Source organism: Dysidea avara, chromosome 1, assembly GCF_963678975.1.
Source record: "Dysidea avara chromosome 1, odDysAvar1.4, whole genome shotgun sequence".
Classification (NCBI taxonomy): Eukaryota; Metazoa; Porifera; class Demospongiae; order Dictyoceratida; family Dysideidae; genus Dysidea; species Dysidea avara.
In genome coordinates this window covers 47,378,340-47,401,155 of record NC_089272.1, presented here as the reverse complement: position 1 = coordinate 47,401,155, position 22,816 = coordinate 47,378,340, and the positions used below count along the sequence as shown (strand labels likewise).

General features: G+C 37.2%; 2 protein-coding genes across 2 annotated transcripts; one reads left to right on the top strand and one right to left on the bottom strand.

Annotated features, from left to right (window-relative positions):
• The first annotated feature begins 10,782 nt into the window (after nt 1-10,782).
• On the top strand, nt 10,783-12,912 carry LOC136247142 (uncharacterized). The gene has a single exon (XM_066038781.1). The coding sequence runs from the start codon at nt 10,783-10,785 to the stop codon at nt 12,910-12,912; it is 2,130 nt and encodes a 709-aa protein (XP_065894853.1).
• A 1,471-nt stretch (nt 12,913-14,383) lies between these two features.
• On the bottom strand, nt 14,384-14,923 carry LOC136250698 (sushi repeat-containing protein SRPX-like). The gene is made up of 2 exons (XM_066042930.1): nt 14,616-14,923; nt 14,384-14,563 (listed from the first exon to the last, which is right to left on the bottom strand). Exons 1-2 carry the CDS (start codon nt 14,769-14,771, stop codon nt 14,453-14,455), a joined length of 267 nt encoding a protein of 88 aa, XP_065899002.1. The 5' UTR covers nt 14,772-14,923; the 3' UTR covers nt 14,384-14,452.
• Between the last annotated feature and the right edge of the window lie 7,893 nt (nt 14,924-22,816).

Below are 22,816 nucleotides of genomic sequence, written 5' to 3'. Positions count from 1 at the left end.
AGGACAAACATGTTATTCACTGTATAGTGAGTGCTTTGTGACATATTCTGCAAGTATATAGCAAATACTAGTTTTTAAGCTTACGTTTGATGATCTACATACATACATACATACATACATACATCAACTTCTTTATGTATAAAATTCATGATAAAATTCTTTAGCTGTGTATTAACTGAGCTTTTCCACACCATGCAGCCAGGGCCGCCCACAGGGGAGGGGGCAACTGGGGCATTTTGCCCCGGGCCCCAGCCTGAAAGGAGCCCCAGGAAGCCCCATGAAGGCCCCCCTGAATACTTGTTTAAAAGATCGATATACTCTAATAGAGCAGTCAGATCTAAATACTCTAATAGAGCAGTCACAGTATTCTTCAGAGGAGCAGTGTAGCAAGCTTATAGATAAGGAGATATGGTTGATGATGGGTAGTTATTGTCATTGTCAGCAGGTTGTGACCTTTTTTTTTTTTTTTTTGGTCTTCAACTTACAACTTGGGTGAAGGGCCCCACTTTAACTCTTTGCCCTGGGCCCCTTAATTTCTCTAGGCGGCCCTGCATGCAGCAAAACCAAAAAGAGGCAAATTATTTTCACTGAGACACTTTATTCATTTAGCAGGAAAAGGCCAGAATTAAATTTCCTACCAGAAAACTGCGTTTGTTCTCTCAAGTGTAAATGTAATAATAACCATTATAGTATAGTTTAAGCTGAAACAAACATTTTTAAAATAAGCAGACTAAAGAAAGTTGAGAGAGCAAATGTGACTGGGCCTGAGAATATAGGGCATGTGAGCATATAAAATTTACCTACTTTTCAAAATTTAATCGCCCATAACTTTCTGTACCAATGTGCTATAGTTTTGACAATTTAAGCAGGTATTATGTAAGTGATTGGCTTTATAATACAAGTAGCAGAATGCAAATATTTTACTCTAATATTGAGATATGTCCTGTCATGTGACAAGGTGTAGTTTGTGCCCACAGGCTCTATGATAGTTATTGAGACATATGTAACTATGGTATGCATAATGATGCCTTCAGGGGTATATGGGACTGTTTAATTATTCAGTTTTTTTTCCTGACATTAATTGTAATACCTCAGATTTGTTAAATGGTCAGGTTATCAAACAATTTTGGGTAAAACTGAAACCCACTGAATCTATATTGTGAAATTTGTATGGTTGCTATGCAGCTAATTAAATTTTGGTTGCTATGGAGAAATTCCCAAGGCCGTCACCTGTCCAGCAGGTGGAATATTGTTTTAGGTGTACAGGACAATCCAAAAGTACATCAAAATAAACTATAGACCATTTTGCAAACTTCACCCTGCTGTCTGCCGGACTATTAGCTAATTTAGCCGTTAGAAGGCCGGCATGGCTGAAGTGAGCAGCACAGCGCGTGTTACACTGTAAAAACAGAGGTGTTTAAGTACACCCTATAAGGGGTGTTATACTACACCCACACCTTCAGGGGTGTTTCTCGACACCAAAAGGGTGTGCTGTCAAAATTGGCAGAAACCCACAATCAAAAAAATACTTGCTTGTAAGATTATTAATACAAAATAGTAACCTTTATAAAAGTGAGGTATCATGTTAATGTAATGGTGATATGTATTGTGTTGTGATATTCTATTTCAGTATATAGTGAGGCTTTCTTTGAGTCTTTGGTATTATTAGAGATGTAAACCTGTGACTCCCACCCTAATTCCCTCCCTTTGAAGAGCCAGTACTTTTTGTACCCAGTCTTACTTAACACTCTAATGGGAGTTTTGTAACACCCATATGAAGTGCAATGGAACACCCCAAGGGTACATCACACAAATGGCAGCTAGAACCCTCATAAAGATGTTTTGGGAACACTCTTGTTTTTACAGTGTAATGTCGATGTGAAGGAGCTATTTCAAAGTGTTATCACATCTGTTCTAAGTGATTACGGACTCACTGTTCCAACTGAAGCAGCCAAGGCGCATTTGCAAGCTGCCAACAAGTTTAGTGACGTTTTTAAGGAACCTTCTAAAGAGCGTATTTCGTTTGCTAACAAATTATTCCTACAAATTCAGGAAATAATAGATGGAAGAAAATCTGTTAAGAAGGAAAAGATATTGATTGATTTCCACAAACTCAGATGTTCACAGAGTTTTGAGAATGGATGGAAAAGCTTTCTTGATGTAGCAAAATACCATGTGATCCATTGTTTTACCAGCACTTCTCTCAAGAGTTGTTCGAAAAGCTTCTTCAAATGAAGCTAAAGCCAGCTTCAGTATCTTTGCGTGAAGAGGAAGTAACAACAGCAAGTATAACTTCTGATGAGGAAAATGCTGTACGCTATGTTGCTGGGTATGTGTTGAGAAAGATCAAGGATGGATTAAAATTACCTGATGACAAACCCATCTTAGATATTTTAACACAACTGATTCAAACACCAATAGCAGGTAATTCCAGTTGTTGCAGTTGTTCTGAGGACTGGACAAATGGGATTGACCGAGGTGGACTAACTCATATAACAGATCAAGGCTTTGAATGCTTCTACAGTATGCTATAGAGTATCGTATCTGAAGGTACTTAAGACTAGACAAGGTTGATGAGATGGATAGTACATTTTGAGCAAGGCTGGAGAATGCAATAATATCAGATGATGATGTCCAGTTTTCATGGTGTTTGACAGGCATAATGGAACATAATGCAGGAAGAGAATCACTGTGAGAAAGGTAGGATATAAGATGGTATTTCCAGTGGCTTATTGAATACAAATAAGCTTTAATATAAACCCTGTATTATACTCATGTTATACTTCAGTATAATGCATACTATACTATTACATATATGGTTTCAGTTTATTTACCACATTACCTGAAATAGCTTATATCTAGTATAACGCCCACACTATACCATCACATCTATGGTTTCAGTATGTTTAACACATTAACTAAAGTCTTACATGAGATTTTTAGTATAATACAGGTTATATCAAGCTTTTTTGTATTCAATAAGCCACTGGAAATACCACCTTATATCCCTCTTTTTCACAGTGAATGTTTGCAACTCATCATTAAGAAGTGGGTCACAATCAGAGGTTTTCCTTTGCCAATTCTATTGTAGAGTTGTATAAACAAAGGAGCAAAAAGGGCACTGGTAAATCCAAAGGACTTCGAAACTCACTTTTTACTTAATCACTAACAATTACTATTGTATGTGTACCACAATTTTAGTCTGACTTGAATAATTAAATGAGTAAACAATTCATTTATACAATCAATAAAATTAATTATTCAAACAGAATCACTGTCACTGTGAGTGTTGTCTTCTACGATCACTTCATCATTTCTTCAAAAGCATTTGTAATTGGGCTTCCTCAATATCATGGCTTCATTTATTTGCCCCTCTGCAGTTGCCATTGCCCATCATGATTTTTACATTTATGCTGTTAATAACTTGGAGACTTTGAGTGTTTTCACAAAATTCAGCCACAGTGGGATTTTCATGAGACCGTCCTTGTTGCCTCTGGCAACTGAAAAACGTTTCCAAGAGATCTTGGGAAAGTTTTTCAGCCAAAAAACATTCCACTCCTGGTATGGACAATAAAAAATTCAACAACTCTTTGAATGATGCAACTAGAAAACAGTAATTTTCAACTATTTAAATTAACAATTGCACCTATGTACTTATGATTGTTATCCCTGTTTCAGTTTCATTGCTTAAAGTCATCCTCCTCTTTTCATTGTCATCAAAGCCAGGCCTATTATTCACAGACTCTTGCCATTTGTCCAAGTATTTCAGAAGCTCATTCAAAAACTATAATACATAATGAAAATTTCCCAGTTAAAAAATTAGTTTACCTGCAGTCGGAAATCAGTTGCCTTTCTATATGGGCCTTGGAAGGACTTCTTCGATTTAGTGCCTTTGTTACATGATGACACGTTAAAACAATCAAACAGTTTATCCATGTTTTTAATAAACAGCACTGTTTCTCTAGCTTCTTCTTTGAACGTTCTATCCAAATACTCTGCAACTGTTTGGATAAGAACCTATTATATATGCAAGCATAGTTATACATTGATGTAAATACACCAAAATAAAAATTACCTGGGCTGCTAAGTCAACACGCATCTTTGAGAAACTAGTCAAATGTATATGTTCATATTTCACTTTAGTCACTTGGCAGGTTACCTGGTTCACATTGGATCCAGCATTCTGTTCATAAAGATGACGAATATATTGCCAGTCGATAGCTTGGCCGTTACACTACAAATAGCACAGATAAGTAGAATTATGCATGCATGAAAATTAATATTAAGTTCACAGTATATACATACACATTAGTGCAACACAGCTTATAATACAAGGCTGTGTGGCACTGCTAAACTATTCATCAGTACACACACACATACACACACAATTAAATAAGTTTAAAAAACTGCTATGCCTTCTGTTATTTGTACCGAATTTGTGTCACAGGTGTTGAAGTAATCCATTTGTGCTGCAATTAAATGTTTTAGTATCTACGAATGTATTAAGACAGTATAGTAAATTGTTTTACTGGTTGCAGATTTCTAACGTTTGTCCATCAAATAATGTACACTTGAATATCTATAGTTATATATGTAACAGCACAAGAAAAAAACATGCAAAAACCAAATGAGAGGAGTAATGAAGGTAAATAGTAGAGCTGAGTGAATTTAGTATCACAATTGATACTACTCCTAGCATTCACAATATTTAATGCTTTACAATTTAAGCTTGTCCTGCTGAGGTTTGTAAGACTGAACAGAGCAGTGAAAACATAAGTGAGAGTCTCAAAGCAGTTGCAGTATGGTCCCTTACTTGCACATAAATGTGGTTCTGCTATGAAGGCTTGTTTGCAGAGTAAATTTGCATGGTTGACCAGGTGGATGGTTCTCAGTTACAAGAATTCTTAGCCAATAATCAACCTGTGATAATGTGTATAAAAAGCAATGATTTTATTGCAATTATTGCAAATATAGTGTGATATTTGAATAGTATGAATATTTTGCCAATAACTATTATAGTCATTGGCAAAATATTCATACTATTCAGATATCACACTATATTCCCAGAATGGTAGTATTGCACGCCCCTAGTAACTATGCAATACATTTATTTGGAAAATACTATATATTATTTTGCCTAAGACAAGAATTCTCACCCACAAATGTCCTCTAGCAAAGCAATTCCGTATCATTTTGATCAAATGAGGTAGATCACATATGAAATAGATGCTTTGCTTTTTTGAATCATAAATATCAGTGGTTTTGTATGGCAACCCATTGGTAAGACTGTGCATATCAAACATCTTTCTATTTTTAGATTCCCCATCACATGTAATTGCAGCCACCACCAGACCCAGCCTTGTTAACCGATGTCTGCTCCCTTTGTAGACACAGCTGGAAACTGTGCATATACAAACTTTACACTGGTGAACAGTCCCCTAACCATAAGAGTCAACATCGTTTTGGCCAAATGCTTTAGAGCACTATCGTTATGTTCATATGCTGCAAACAAATTGTTAACATCACCAAGATCAGAAAACCCAATCAGTGCACCAGTAGTTTTGTCAAATACCAAGCCTTCCTTGACATACATTACATCTATTACCAATGTGATGTATTTGGATAGGTTCGTATCTTCACATTGCAACAAATCCAACAAATGCAGGTCACAGTGTTTAGAAAACCCTGTGGATGCTGGACAAAAATTCCGATAGTCACGTAGTGTACGCTCAGATGGCAAAGCGATTACACCTGTCTTTCTTAATGTTGAATATGCCCCACTTGAGCGATGATGAAGGTAGAGACACCAGCGAATAATTGCTGGGTGCCACTGTACACCCTGGTTTCTTTTACATGACTTTGCCTTCAGCTGTTGTTCCCAAAATATAGTTTGAAACTTCTGGTTTTCACTAGACTGAATTGCACCACTGCTATGACTCAAAATATTCAACAAATCTTCATTGGTAGCCTTGTCAACAAAACTTCCACGTGTCTCCTTTAGTTTTTTAAGTGCGATTTCCAGTCTCTTGACTTTCCTAGCCTGCTGGTTGTAAGCTACATGCATCTGTCTAATTTTCTTATCTTTCTCTAAGGATGACAAACAACACACGTTTGTGTGGCTGGATGGAAGACATCGAGAAATAGTTACAGGATTACTCTTGCATCGAGCTAACATGTTATGCAGCACATATCTGTAGCTTTTGCACTGTTGGCACCTCTGAGACTGCTGGTTGTGTCTTAGAAGCCGCTGACATTTTACGTGTCTAATAGTTTGAGTCTGTTGTTCAAAATAAGCTACTGCTTCTATCCCTACAAATGCAATGAGCATGTGTGATGATGCACATAATCATAACTAACATACCATTGGCACTTTTAAACACACCATTATGCTTGTGAGCAATTGGCAGAAACTTCAAATCATTGTTTCCAATACAGAAGCCTCTTAAACAAACAGGTGCAGTAGAGTGATTGGGAGCGACCCATCTCTTCATTGGTATAAGGCAAAGTCACTATATCAATAGAAAAATAAAACACTCTATTAATATGTATCTAAAGTTTAGTACCTTTAGAAGTGGAGCAATTAGGCTGGATTATCTCTCCAATGGGACATGGAAAAGTCACTATACCAATTGGAAAATATAATAACTCAAAACATAATATTATAGTGGTGAAGTTTAGTACCTTCATGTTAACCGTCATCTCTAAAGATGTCAAATCTCAGTAGCAAGTTTTATCACAACTTAATTGTCCTGAAGGCAATGGACATATGTTTTGAGTTCCAGCCTCAGAAGTGTATATCTCTGAACTTCAATGGTCACCATATGATTTTCTCTACAGTGACTCAATGGCAGATGGGAATACTATTAATATTTGTAACGTGGACTGCACCAAGTTTCTGGGTCACACTATCGGTGTTTCTCCAAATATTGCTCAAAAGACTGTTTCTGCCAACATGAAGCAACAAATCTTTACTGTCTTAACAAAATAAGACGTCTCTCTCACTGCGTTGCAGAATTTGGCTCATTTGCAGAACTACTTGACTACTGAGTTCAAAATAATTTCATCCACATACCCAACATTATTTATGACCAATCAATTTTTTACCTAGTGAATAGTCTGTTATGACCCTTTCCCAAACTTGTAATGGAGCCAAACAGTACATCTCTGCCCTTAGCATCTTTAACTGTCACCACTAATCATCTACCCTGTAGTTGGCTAAAATGCTATTTCTCTTTGAGAAAAATCCACTTTTCTCTTTAGGGAACTATTACGTATGCTATTATTGGTTTTAGTGTAATACAAATGAGAGATAGATTCATGAGGGGGAGAAGGAAAGAGAATCCCATCCATAAAACTTTGTAGATACAGACCATACTGTTGTATGATTAATTTTGGAACTATTAGTTAGTCTGTTCACTGAATGATGTAGTACAATGTAGCAATGTACATTGTAAACAAATGCATTCTTTGAATTACTAAACACTATACTGTCAGCTAAAGGATTACCAGCTTTGATTACACATTATGCTCTATATGAAACTGATGCTTCAAAGAAATTTCAAGTATATAGCCCATTCCTATACTGGTTAGCTTGCATGCTTTCAATATAGCTAGTGCATCAATTAAATTCCAACTAGCATGAAAAGTGCTCTCTGCTAGAAATACCATACAGTGTAAGTGAAATGTACATAAAGCACTTCTTATTGTTTTCTTTAGTAATTTAGCCAGTACTGCTGGTTTCATTTCTTTTATTAGTTGACTATTGCCGGATTCTTTAAAATTCCAATTTTTTGCATACTTACTTGTCTACCTTTTGTAATAACATAATTCATTTTTGATAAACCATTACATACCGCAGCAAAGGAATGAATGGAATTATAAAAGTTAATTGCCTTACAATGCCTCGGCTACTAAATACTGAAACACAAAGTGGCCATTTCATTTCAGTTTCAGCTATGCTCCACCTGTTATACTGTGTTAAAAAGTAATACAGCATGGGAAATGTCTCTGCAATAGATTATAAGTAGACACATGCTCGGAATATTATTTATTGAATCACAGCATCACAAATAAAGAACAGTGTGAGAAGCATCTCTGTAATCAATCCTTGGAAAATACAATACTGAAACTATGCCACACATTGCCATGAATCAACATCTATGCACTAGTGGAGGAAGTATAAGGAGGGAAACAGTAAGTCCAAGATACAAGCATTATATATAGCTGCTGTGGTTGGTGAAAGCACACATCTCAGCTGAAGCAACATTGAACAGTGAAGAAAGCAACCCCGTAGCCTTATTTGTAGTTGAGATACGCTTGGCTGAAGGCATCAGTTAGTTAGTCAGACAGTCAGTTAATAGAAAATTCAGTTCATAGATTGTTTTTTTTTTTTTAATTTCATAGAAACTTGTTGGAAGGGGTTTGGAGTTGCTCTGAATACATCATGGGTTTAGTAATGTCCTACTAATACTGCTATTCTGAAAAAAACAAAGTTCAGTGATTTTTAAGTGATATATTTTGGGAAAGAAAGAAAACCCAAACCTTCATGATCCCTACTATACAGTACAGTATGATAATTATAATCGTTGTAATTAATATAGTTGCTATAGTCCACTCAAACATTTCATGTTTTTACGAACTAACTTGTAACAGTGTTTGCAAAATGTTTATAAAAGCCTAGTGTAACATTGTGGGATCAATTTCACTCACAAATCACAAAACAAGAGTCATTTTTATAAATAGAAATAGTTAATTTTAGAACAAAATAAGCAATATAATAATATGTAAGATGATTTGTTTAACTTGCAATAAGAAGCATGTGTATAAAATAAGTAATTATGTAAACAAGTGCTTAAATGTTAGATGTATGCTATCTTAGGAGTGTGGTTTACCCTTAGAGTAATTTTACTAGACCTACATACATAAGTATAAAAATTCGAATTATTAATAAAAAGTTTTTGCTCTGTATGAGTGTTGATTGGTGTTATCAATAGCACCTTATCTGTCAATGGAAGAAGCCTTCATGGTATGTTTAGGAAGGCTTCACTGATCAACAAAAAAATACTACTGAGGCTAAGAACCTCCACATAAATTACATGATAGAGAAATCATCAACAGCACAGTACAGTCCAATGTGAACAGTGTTGATACTGGCTGCATGGTTTAAGGGTGTTGAAGACTTTGCAGACTTGCAGTCCACAAATGAATGATCGTGCATTCTGTATATGTAATTAGATGCTTTTGCTTCCCCTGGAACATGTGACCCACCTGAGCAGTGTCCACCAGAAACAGGTGTGTGTGTGTGTGTGTGTGTGTGTGTGTGTGTGTGTGTGTGTGTGTGTGTGTCACTGTGAAAAAGGAGGGATATAATATGGTATTTCCAGTGGCTTATTGAATACAAATAAGCCGTAATATAAATCCTGCATTATACTCATCTTATACTTTAGTATAATCCATACTATACTATTACACATATGGTTTCAGTTTATTTACCACATTACCTCAAATAGCTTATATCTAATATAATGCCCACACTGTACCATCACATATATGGTTTCAGTATGTTTAACACATTAACTAAAGCCTTATGTGAGATTGTTAGTATAATATAGGTTATATCAAGCTTTTTTGTATTCAATAAGCCACTGGAAATACCATCTTATATCCCTCTTTTTTCACAGTGTGTGTGTGTGTGTGTGTGTGTGTGTGTGTGTGTGTGTGTGTATGTGTGAATTAAGACATTTTGTTTGTGATAGTTATAGGAAGGCATAAAACTACAGAGCTGGTTGACATAATGTCACTGTACAGTTCCTTATCATGATTCCGTGATGCCTTTTAGCAACACCTGAAAAAGTTTGTGTAGCGATAAGTTCTAGTCTCTATGAAAATTTATACATACTAGCTAATTTCTTAACAGACTATGTATACTGCAGTGGAACCCTGAATTGTGGGTGACTACAATTATACTTACTGAATTTTACTGGGTTAAATTTTGTTTCCCCATTTACACATGCATTATAACTAATTGAGTAATAGTTACACAATGTATTGGCAAATATCGCATTTTATTCTCACGTGCTCTACTTATGTATAGTTTTTGAAAAGTTCAAGTGCCGATAAATAGTTATTTCAGCTTCTTTTAATAGTCATAATCTCTTTTACACACCTTTCTGTCATCCGGCAAAGAATAACTTATCATACATGTAAGTGGTGAAAATGGTCAAAAGAGCCTGCGTGTGCATACTTTTCCCAGTTTTATTGGTCAATGCTTGTAACAAAAGATAGAGATACTGTGATATAGTAGCCAATCACTCTAATAGAAACAGTCCTATAGCTAGTAATACTAGTAAACTGCTATATTTGTAACTTTACTAAATAGGGGCATGCCACCAGGCCCCCCAAAATGCCATCCATCTCTTTTGTGTGTTCTAAACTCTCTTGTATAGCTTTAATTGCCAGAGTTAGCCCCTCTACTATTTGGCTTGCTTCACCTCCCCTGGTAGGCCTCCGGGAATTATGCGGGAATAATTTTGGGAATTTTGAAGTTCCTTAGTATTCCAGAATTATTCCAGAATAATGGGGAATAATTGGAGAATAATCGAGCATAAAACGAGAATAATCCAGTATTTGTTTCAACACTGACTTTGTTTATCTGCAGGATTTCTCTTCCAATCTACATGTTCATAAGGACGATGCCTGAATGATCCCCTGGCTACAATTCAGAGTAGATCACGTGCATATTATTGCACCAATATATTAGAGTTGTGAATTGTGTGAAATTCTATGGCGACTACACGAGGTGATCCTACTGCAGTAAGCACTAGTACTGTGATAGATGCGCTGAATGGTGACGAAGAATCGTCAGGAGCGAGTGAATCTGAATATGAGAATGCCAGTGACGCTAATTCGAGCAGGATGGAGGACACGACAGAGCAAGGAATGGACCAAGGGATAGAGAGTGAGCAAGGAAGCGAACTTGCGTCTAGTAGTTCATCCTCTGTGCCTAGTTTGTTAAGCGTTCTTCGGGCTCCTCGGTTATCTGATCTAACAAGAAAGAGAAAGACACAAACTAATTACGGAAAACGTAAAAAAACTTGTTCTTCTTCATCTGCTAGTTCAGACCCAAAGGGTGTTAAGCCCCAGGATCGAGTAAAGAAATTTCCTGATGAGCAGCTAAGTGTTTCTGCAGGTAAATTGTTCTGCAAAGCCTGCAGAGAAGAGTTGAGTTTGAAGAGTTCTAGTCTTTCAAACCATTTGAAGTCCCAAAAGCATAAAGATGGTAAGAGAAGGCTACAAAAGAAAGAGGCTACTGAACAAGATATTGCAAAGAAATTGGTGAGTTACAATAAAGAAACTCATGCTGTCGGAGAAACTCTAACAGAAAACACTCAAGTTTTTCGTGTCAAGGTTGTCTCAACTTTTCTCCGTGCTGGTATTCCTCTGAATAAGTTGGATATATTTAGAGAACTGTTTGAAGAGAATGGTTATCGACTTACTGACAAACGCAACATGTTTGATTTAATTCCTTTCATTCAAAAACATGAAACTGATGTCATTTCTGAGGAAATTAAAGGAAAGGATGTCTCCGTTGTGTTTGATGGCACTACCCGTTTGGGTGAAGCGTTAGCTATTGTACTTCGTTATGTCGATGATGGATGGAATATTAATCAGAGGCTGGTTCGTCTACAAGTTGTGGTAAAGAGTTTGACTGGTGAAGAGCTTGCAAGAGAGTTAATATCTGTGTTGTCAGTTCAATACAGCATCGGAACACAGCAGTTACTGGCTGCCATGAAAGATCGTGCATCTGTTAATGAAACAGCTCTTCGAACATTGAAAATTATTTATCCCAGTCTTCTAAGTGTTGGTTGCTTTTCACACACTATTGACCGTGTTGGGGAACACTTTTCAACTCCAAACCTATCTGAATTCATAACATCCTGGGTAAGTTTATTTTCTCACAGTCCAAAGACCAGAATTTTGTGGCGTGATCAAACAGGGAAGGCAATGGCCACCTACAGTGCAACTCGGTGGTGGAGCCGCTGGGAAGTTATCGAACAAGTTTCTGTCCAGTTCGGTGATGTCTTTCCTTTTTTACGTAGAGACGATCTTGGGTCAACGGCAACAACAGCAAAGTTAATCACACATTTTACAGATCCCCAAAGGAAAGCTTTACTGGAAGTTGAGCTTGCTGCCATAATTGACTGGGGAAGACCATTTGTTAAAGCAACCTATTCCCTGGAAGGAGATGGTCCTTTGGCATTGGATTGCTATGAGAAAATTGAAACGGTTAAGGCTGCAATCAACACTGCACATACTCCTAATCTTGAAGCAGTTGCACGAAGATTGTCCTCAAGTGCTGACAAATGTTTGCTGCAAAGGGTCTTTCCCACTTCACGTTCCAGAGGATCAACTTCTGCAAGTCAGTCATTGCAGCAACGGATCGTTCATTACGGCTATACATGTGTACAACCTGGCCTCGATTATTTTGAGAAGCACTTTAACTCAAATCTAGACACACTGATGGCTTTCAAAGCTGCTAGGCTCTTTTCACCGCCCAAATTAAATGATCTGCAACCGAATGCAGATGCAGTAAATGGCTTAAAACATTTTCCTTTTCTGAATTCAAAACCGATTCTTGATGGACTTAAAGAAGAGCTTCCATCCTACCTTGCTAAAGTGGTGGACATTGATACAAACATTGATGTTCTACAATGGTGGAAACAAAATGAATCGGTCTTACCATGCTGGGCAGCTGCTGCACGTAAAATTTTACTTGTACAACCTTCATCTGCAGCATCAGAAAGAGTATTTTCTTTATTGAAGTCTTCATTCAATCCACAACAACAGAGCTCATTGGTAGACTATATTGAAGCATCATTAATGTTGCAATATAATGCACGCTGCACATCTTAGGATTCTCAGCTAAACTAGATAACTGGTACAGTACAATTCACTATACTTACATTAGTTTGTGCATTTCAGGATGTATGTTGTATTTAAAATTATGGGAAAATTGTAAATCTGATGAGCATAAAAGGAATAATTTTGAGCATAATGAGATGTTTTGGAGGGAAATTCGGAATAGCATAATGAGTTAAATTTGGAGCATAATTCCCTGAGGCCTATCCCCTGGTTATTATATACAAAACTTTTGTGAGGAAGTCTTCCTCGCTGATTCATTAATGCCTCACAATGAAGGTTTTTTGTAGTTAACTGGCTGCTGGTGCCATGTTTACGCAGCATATCCAGGAATATGTAAACAAATATGTTACTACAAATAAGTGTTGTTTTTTTTAAGTTAGCACAGCTATACAAGTGTATGTATTCTAATGTCCATGAAAAAGTAGGATAATTTACACAGTTGTAAATCATTTTAATGCAATTATAAAAAACAAACAACTAGCTTAAATTAACAAGAAAATTAAATGTACAATACTTGACACTTGTTGACAGGTGCAAGTGTGATAGCTATTCACTGTATTATCGGTATACAGTTTTGATATAATAGCTACACTGTGGATCCATTATAATCCAAATTGATGCAGTTTAATTTCATAGCATTGTTGTTATTTATCAGATTTGAAGGGTTTGCCTCTGTATAGACTGTAGTGTTGACTGTGTCATCATACTCATGTTCAGTAACTTCATTGCATGATCTGGTTTTAGCGAAGCTTTACATTGTTGTCTATGTCAAGTGTTGATGCTTTTATGGCCAACCATGATTTTCTTGCATGATTAAATTGCCACATATGTTAGTAGTATTATCAATAGCATTATTGTCCAGGGCCGCCCACAGGGGGGGGGGGGGCAACTGGGGAATTTTGCCCCGGGCCCCAGTCTGAAAGGGGCCCCAGGAGGCCCCATGAAGGGCCTCTTGAATACCTGTTTAAAAGATCGATATACTCTAATAGAGCAGTCAGATCTAAATACTCTAATAGAGTAGTCACAGTATTCTTCTGAGGAGCAGTGTAGCAAGCTTATATAGATAAGGAGATATGGTTGGTGAGGGGTAGCTATTGTCATTGTCAGCAGGTCATGATTTTTTTTTTTTTTTGTCTTCAACTTACAGCTTGGGTGAAGTTGTGATTCAGAATGGAAACCTCCTTGCCTCTGGGGCCCCACTTTAACTCTTTGCCCTGGGCCCCTTAATTTCTCTGGGCAGCCCTGTTATTGTCAGACTTGCTCCAGTGATGATAGTGATTCTAATGAGATCTGTAGTTAAACACAAAAGAATCGTGTATCATAGCTGCATTCAATCCATCACAATGATTTTAATTTAAAAATTCTTACTAGAATTTTCCTCTGTTGGTTCTTCAATAGATACTACAAATTTAATTAATGATAACTTTACATTATAATTATGCAAGAAAAATTTTACCTGCACTGCAACTATTGTTGTCATCATTTCCTGACCAACTGCCATCACTCTGATATGTTCTTGTCTCATTGCCAGTTAGCTCATAATCAGTGTTGCATGTGATAATGCAGACATCGCCAAAAGAAGGCAATCCATCATCACAATTGATGTTCCCATTGTTAGGAACAATAAGCAATGGACAAGACACTAAGTGAAGTTATATGAAACACTCATGTCAACTAAACAACTAAAAATGTACCTCTTTTACACATACTGTAGCCTCACTACCACTCCAGCTCCCATCACTCTGACAGGTCCTTGTGTCACTTCCAGTTAGCTCATAACCAGTGTTACATGTGAAACTACAAGTGTCTCCCTCATAACCCACTCCTGTTTGTCCAGAACTGCACAGCATGATTAATCCATTAAAGGGTGTCAATAGATTTATGCACAGGATATCTACAAAACATGCAAATAAATGTGCATTGTGTATAGTAAAAAGGTTTGGCAGAGGAGATGCATCCGCTACAAAATTATAGAACAAATGGCTTTGGCTACAGGTAGCCTTGGAGGCAGTATATGTTCATTACAGTGGCGGATCCAGGATGGGGCATTTGGGGCAAATGCCCCCCCCACCCGACCTTGTGGAGGAGCCAGCCATACTTCTAGTAAATACTAAGGCCAAGATCAGTTTATGAACTCATGAAAATATGCATATTTTACTAGTATTATTACAAATTCACCTGAAACCAAAGCAAACTAGCTGTGAAATTGTCAACCAGCACCTTCGTGCGTACTAAGCGCCTCTAAAAATAATTATCGTGTTGCTGTTATTTAAGATCAAAGCCTTTTAAACAACTTTTAAGACTTCACAACGGCCAAAATCAACAGTGAGACACTACTAAGAGGTGATTATTTGCTGCTTCAAAAATGCAGCAACTAACAAGAGAATCTGCTCTCCCCAACCACCTACCAACTTAGCCTGTTTGTGCCCCTCCCCTTGCCAGCTCCTGGATCCGCCCCTGCATTACCATAGCTAGTTTCAATTAATGGTTGTTTCTCATTATCAACACCATCAGCCTGCATCTGAGTCCTATACTATACCACTGGAAACCCCAGTTAGAAATCCTAGATCCGCCCCTGTGTAATGTACCCATTCTGCAACAATACACACAGTTATCTATATTACAGGTTTTTGCAATTGAATTCGGCGACTTTGCAATTGAATTCGTCCCGTTTGCAATTGATTTCGTCGCTTTTGCAATTGAATTCGTCGCGTTTGCAATTGAATTCGTCCCGTTTGCAATTGAATTCGTCGGTTTTGCAATTGAATTCGTCGGTTTTGCAGTTAAATTCGTCCGTAACAAGAATGGCAGCTGGAACAAACACGAAAACATGATGTAGCAGCTGCTACAAGAACTTGTTCAAGTACAACAGTAGTAAACAACTCTTTATAAGGCAATAATTCTTCCTCTCCAGCCTCTCCAGCAACATTCCAAACTCTACTACGCCATTCGCGATGGGTGTGGTCACTCGCGAGCAAGCTAATTAACTTGTCAGACAGCCATCAGCTTCGCGTACTAGAGTAAAGTATCAATTATCGGACAATATGATGTTCGGACAGCTGCCACCCACTTCCTGGTAATCCTGCAGCTTAGGTTATTGTACCAAAAGGTAGGCTACAATAAGCAATAATTATCCTCCAACAATCAGCTTTGTGTGATTAAAAGCTTAAGAGTTACAGCCAATAGTATGCTTAGTCCGATAAAATCTATGCTCGGATAAAACTATCAGTTGTCGGACTTTGATTTTTACTACCAGTAAACAATGTCCAATTTATTTCAAATTTGTATGCAATACACCTTTACTCATTAGCTATTAATGGCCAAAAAATGGTTTCGTTACCTTTAGCATAGAGGGAGTACGAGCCCCCCAATTTTTAGCGGTATTGTCGGACGCCCTCCGCTTTAATTTAGCCATGCCCACCAACAGAGTTTGTATGCTTTTGTAACAAATGCACCAGTGCTAAACCGCAGAAGAAGGTAAATAAATATCTCTCAAAGTAGAGGTGTGCTTTAAAGTTGATATTCAGGATATTTCCATTGGAACGCAGTATTTTTGACTCTTAAATGAAGGAGATGCGCGCAAGGTGGAAAAATGAAGTTATGCAAAACCACCTTCTGACCATCTACATATGCTAGTCTTGGTGTCCTATCACAAATACTGTCACGAAAATTGAAAGGCTTTTCTTTCTCTACCTTATATGGGTGAAACAAAAAGGACGAAAATGTTGCTTTGTGCACCCATAGAAGGTAGAAAATGGAATATCTTTTCATTTCTAGGTGGTATTCGCGATTGAGGCACCAAGACTAACGAATGTGGTTGGTCAGAAAGTTGTGCCTCGTAATTCCATTTTTCCACCTAGCGTGCATCTCCTTAATTTAGGAGCCAAAAATACTGCTTTCCAATAGAAATATCCTGAATATCAACTTTAAAACACACCTCTACTCTTGAAAGATATTTATTTACCTTCTTCTGTGGTTTAGCACTGGTGCATTTGTTGCAAAAAGCATGAACTCTGTTGGTGGGCATGGCTAAATTAAAGCGGAGGGCGTCCGACAATACCGCTAAAAATTGGGGGGTTCGTACTCCCTCTATGCTAAAGATAACGAAACCATTTTTTGGTCATTAATAGCTAATGAGTACAGGTATATTGCATACAAATTTGAAATAAATTGAACGTTGTTTACTGGTAGTAAAAATCAAAGTCCGACAACTGATAGTTTTATCCGAGCATAGATTTTATCGGACTAAGCATACTATTGGCTGTAACTCTTAAACTTTTAATCATGCAAAGCTGATTATTGGAGGATAATTATTGCTTATTGTAGCCTACCTTTTGGTACAATAACCAAAGCTGCAGGATTCCCAGGAAGTGAATGGCAGCTGTCCGAACATCATATTGTCCGATAATTGATACTTTACTCTACCAGCTTCAATTACCTTCTAGTGTCTCAAGTGTAACTCTCCAAGGCATAAATAGTTCATCTCTTAATGAACGGGTTGGTTTCTTGGAGCCGTTTTGTTTATGACGAATTGTAATGCAAACGCGACGAATTCTATTGCAAAACCGACTAATTCAACTGCAAAACCGACGAATTCAATTGCAAAACCGACGAATTCAATTGCAAACGGGACGAATTCAATTGCAATACCGACGAATTCATTTGCAAACGGGACGAATTCAATTGCAAACGGGACGAATTCAATTGCAAAGGCGACGAATTCAACTGCAAAAACCTGTAAGACAGCTAAGCTACATATATAAAACCCAACACTGCAATTCAGCAGCGTTTAATGGGAAAATGCATATAATATGCTTCACAATCAATTACAAATTGACTATGCTATATAGGACCACAAGACCTCTAGTTCAAGTGGTAACCACTGGTACCATCTACCATCTACCATGCACCATCCTTTGATTTGTACGTTGTAAATGTGAGTCAAGAAGAATCTTGTAAATTTATAAGCCCACACATCAAGGTCAGATACTACTGCCTAACCACATTGGGATGCCAACCAACAACTAAATTTCCATTTCTTCACTTCACAAAGTTACAACTATAGCAAAATGTGTTTGATTATGTTGTCATTCTAGCTTTCAGGAATTGATTTTTATTTTAATGCTTTTAAGGTGTCCATAGACACAATTACAAATGAAATCTTGAACAGCATAATAAATACATTAGTGATCTGAGGGTTGACATCTAGTGCTATTTGCTAACTATTTTGATGTAACCACTAATTACTTGTAAATTTTAATCACTATAAAGACGGTGTTGAAAACAGTCTTATTGCCCATGATAACAAGTTTGATTTTTCACCACAAACAGAGCTACAGTACATGCATACTCATAGATTTCACTGTCACGATCAGCCAGACTTGCAATTGTGTGGTCTACTTTTGCTGGTTGCTTTTACCAAGCCCATGCAGTGGCAAGCACTGGGGCTTTGAAGGAGCTCTGGGAATGACTGCATGTGGCTGTACAGCTCCAAGGCATTGAATAAAGACAATTTAGCTAGTTTTGAGCCTTGAATTATTTCATCCCTATACACATTCCTCTTTCAAGTGTTACACTGTAAAAAAAAGGTGTTACTGAAAGACCTTTTGGGGTGTTATAGCAGCCATTTATATTAGGCTGTTCTGCATGTTAGACCTGTGGAATTGTTCTATTACACCCATGAGGTGTACAAGAGTACTTTGAGTTTTAAGAGAAAATTGTAAATGTTCTGTTTTCTATGCTACAAGCAATTTCAAGCTAACTATTTTGTATGATAGCAATACATACATTCAGTATTATCCTTAATGGTTTTCAGTTTGTGTTTGTGACCCGATTTTGGAAAATCAGTCTTAATGTCACATTTGACAGCTCTAATATTTCTGATCAAAATTAAGTATTCCAAGCAATTAATCAGCTTTACAATGATTACAATTGTTAGACAGTACCTTGAATTGCTATGAAATAATCTAACAAGTGCCAAACTGTCTTAATGGTAACACAGTGAACTGTGAATTTTTAATTATTTCACACCTGACATTAAGACTGATTTTCAAAAATCAGGTCACATTTATAATCTAACAAGTATGCATCACTTTCATTGTGAGCTTCAGTTTAAAGCTATGAAATGAAGAAATTATGCAGGATCACATAAGTGCCATAAGAAATAGTATACTGACAGTGTAACACATTCCAGGTTAATCCCATCTCACTGTAATTAACACACAACTTGTACTGTATATCTTATGAATAGCTATATGCATGCATGAGATAGATCAGTTGTAGAATCACATGCTAGCTTCTGCATGCATTGTATATGATGTATTGATCAATGCACAGTCACATGTGTTATGCTGGAAAACATAACTTCCAGTCTTAACTAGCTAGATGTTTGTATTTTTGACTAGACGAATTGTAGTAATATTATTAACTAAACCAGGTGTACATACGTAAACACCAAAGGGCATTGACAAACACCAAGAAGTGTTCAAAATTGAATCACCACAATGTATTATGTAAATACAAGGGTGTTTCTGCTGCACCATAACAGGTGTGGGTGCTTAGGTAACATGCAGTACAGCAACATGGGTGTATCAGTACACTCAACTTTTGCAGTGTAATAACTATGATATCATACAAGTAAACTAGCTTGTACCACCAAAGAAACCAAACGTTTATTAATAAGTTTGAGGCTGCCAATAGTACTAACTGGTTTGGTATTTTGTGTACGCTGGAAAACACAGAGAGGTATGATCAAATAGATGACTGAAGACTATAAAGTGCTGTCCTGGAAATTCTTACCTTTGTCTTGCGAGGGGGTTATGTAACAGTGGTGAACATTATATTGGGTTAGATGGGCTAGTTTGGGAACACTTAATTCATTAGATGTTTAATACAACTGTTTTAAGTATTAGTTGGCTATGGAAAATTTAGTCACTCCTTCTTCAGAAACGGTATATACTGTTAATGCATGTGAGAGGAAAATGATATGTTTTCTAGATTTACCATTTGAACACCTCTCAAAAATTGTGTGGTGTCCTTCAGGTATGAAAGTAATGGTTTCATTATTGATTGTAGATACTTGTCCACAAATCCTGATAGGGTTTTCTGTGGCTGAGTCAATCGAACTGACTGACTGGGTATGACACTGAGAAAGTGACAGCCTTTTCTTCATGAAGAACTAGCATTTTTCTGAAGTTCCACAGCATTTGTAGTCACACGTTTGGAGGCAAGGGAGTGTCACATAGGTGCATGCTGTAGGTAGATCTGGGACTGTGGTTAAAGTCTTGGACCCACTGAAATTTTGTTGTGACTTGTGACTAAGATCCTTTTTCAATTTTTAACTTAGTGATTGATAGTTCAAAACTTGGGATGGATATTTTTAGCGTAGACTGTTGACTTGGTATGAATTTGGTTGCCTTGACTGTAGACTTAGAGTTTGACCGCAGTTGCAAATCTCTACTTATAGTGTATGTCTGCCATAACTGTGTTACTTGAAGTTGCAAAACTTGATTACTTGACAATATTATACTTACACCAAATTCCTAACCATGGATACATAATCACATGGTAGCATGGTTGATCAAATGAATTTGTGTGTTTGTAGTATGTGTAGTGCATGCAGTGATGGATCCAAGGGGGGGGGACATGGGACATGTGAATCCCCTCCCCCTAAAAAAAAAACAACTTATTAAACAAGGTTGGGATACTCTAATAGAACAGTTACTGCATGTAACACTATTAACAGTTGCTGAGCAGCTGTATCCAAGAACTGTCATCTACAGCACCATCCAATGGGCACATTTATCCACTATTAGCCAACTAGAAATATGGCAAATAAAATGCACTATCCTATATTATGACAATTGGCTTATAACTGCATGGACTACTTAAGACTATTACGATCCCTACAACTCTTGATCAATGCAGAAATTTTATTACATATTTGTGCATAAAACTGCTCTACATCAAAAAATTGCAGAACTTAAAATATAAAGTACCTTTAGCTGCAGCTCGCCAGAACCCCTGCTCCATATTCCTACTAGTCACAGATAGCCAGGCTGTGTGTACACTGACCACTTGTAAGGGATCCTCTTTATAAAGGACCAGCCCCTCTGAATAAGACCATCTTGTTCTAATATAGCCAGGCTGTGTGTACACTGACCACTTGTAAGGGATCCTCTTTATAAAGGACCAGCCCCTCTGAATAAGACCATCTTGTTCTAATATAGCATTTTTACACATAATATTTCTCCCCCCTTTGATAAACAAGAGTACAAGAGATAGAAAGAGGATCCCTTACAAGTGGTCAATGTACACAAAAATAGAAATGATAGAAAGAGGATACTGTACTGTACTGTCACTGTACTGGGATAAGGATGTAGGCTGTGTTGGGATTATTTCTCCCCCCTTTGATATAAATCTGATTGCTCCCCTCCTTTGATAAACCTATCCCTGTGCATGTGTATATTAATGTGGCTTTAATCACATCAAAGTGGTGGCTATGAAATTCTTTGATGTGGTTTAAATTCCTTGAAAAGCAATAACAGAATAGTATCTATTATTGATTTCCTTGTGTGTGTGTAGTGGTAGTGGATGTGTGTTTGAATTTACGCATTTTGCTCTGTGGGTACCTGCAGAATAAAGCAAATGTTCACCTACCAAACAATGTTAGCTACTTGTGCATTCATGCCAACTTTGAAAAATCCACAAACCACATCATTTAGAGTTTTAACCACATCAAAGTGGTAGTTACAAAATCCCTTTAAAGCAATAGTATTAATCCTGTGTGGTATCTACTATTCCTTCAATTACTGCACTAAATTCCAGCCCCATCTTGCTTGTATCTGTGTGTGTGTAGTGTGCCCCTATCTGTGCCATGTATTTTTGATTCACATTATGATCATTTGTCTAACATGATTTTATTCATGCTATGCAGTCATTTATGAGTATGTTTTCTTTTTAGCTGAAGATTGGTTATTGGCAATCAGTCAACAGAAAGCTGGACATTTATCAGTTAATGTATTATTGTGCCTGTTCTAAATTACAAAAACCACAAACATGGATTTTGAACTTCTCTGTAAAAGGGGTTGACATACAGGCACTCACCAGATCTGCAACTGTGGTAAAACTCCAAGTCACAGGTCAAGGCTGCCAAAATTTGTGCCAAGTTAACAGCCAAGGACAAAAGTTTCAACCCACAATCAAAGAGTACTGATAAGTCATGGGTCAAACTGAAAATTCAGCTGGTCAAGACTATGGTCGCAGGTCTACCTACAGCATGTACCTATACGTGACACCCCCTTGCTGTATTACTAGGTACTGTGTACAGTATCTAAGTTTATGTGATATATCGTGGAAGAATGCATGGGGATCATGTGATATTCCAAGATCTCCTCTGTTATATTATTGCTATTGTACACTTACCATCAAGGCAAACAAATGTTGGTCAAAATTGCCACCAACTTTAAGCTCAGTTTTGGGTAAATCTGTAATTTGGCATGCCCCAGACCCCCTTTGCACTCTCCGTGTGTTTAAGTTTCTTAAGATACCTCTGATAGTCTGCTCATTCGCTTGTGGTTAAGAGCTTCTTTATTCAAGCCTATTATTCTTTTAGTGATGAGTTTGCTAAGAAATGCAAAAGCTTAGTATCTTACCCCTCAATGCGTATATACGAGTGCTGAAACAATTATTCCACTACTCAGTCAGTATGACATTATTCGATTCAATAACACACTATTCGAATATTCATTTGCACTCTAGTAACCTGTGATCAGATGGATGAAGCCAACCTAGAATCTTGAGATTGTGAACAAAATTGTAGATATCCATTGTAGAAGAGATAGAAATAGCTCTCTTTATTACTGTCCAACAAAGATTTTGGTGCCTATTAGTGCTT

What these genes read in the sequence shown, in the direction of transcription:
- LOC136250698 (XM_066042930.1), bottom strand. Translation starts at nt 14,771, where the DNA reads ATGCTGTGCAGTTCTGGACAAACAGGAGTGGGTTATGAGGGAGACACT. An exon ending in CTACAGTATGTGTAAAAGAG is followed by an intron (nt 14,564 to 14,615) that starts GTACATTTTTAG and finishes AACTTCACTTAG; the next exon opens with TGTCTTGTCCATTGCTTATT.
- LOC136247142 (XM_066038781.1), top strand. Translation starts at nt 10,783, where the DNA reads ATGGCGACTACACGAGGTGATCCTACTGCAGTAAGCACTAGTACTGTG.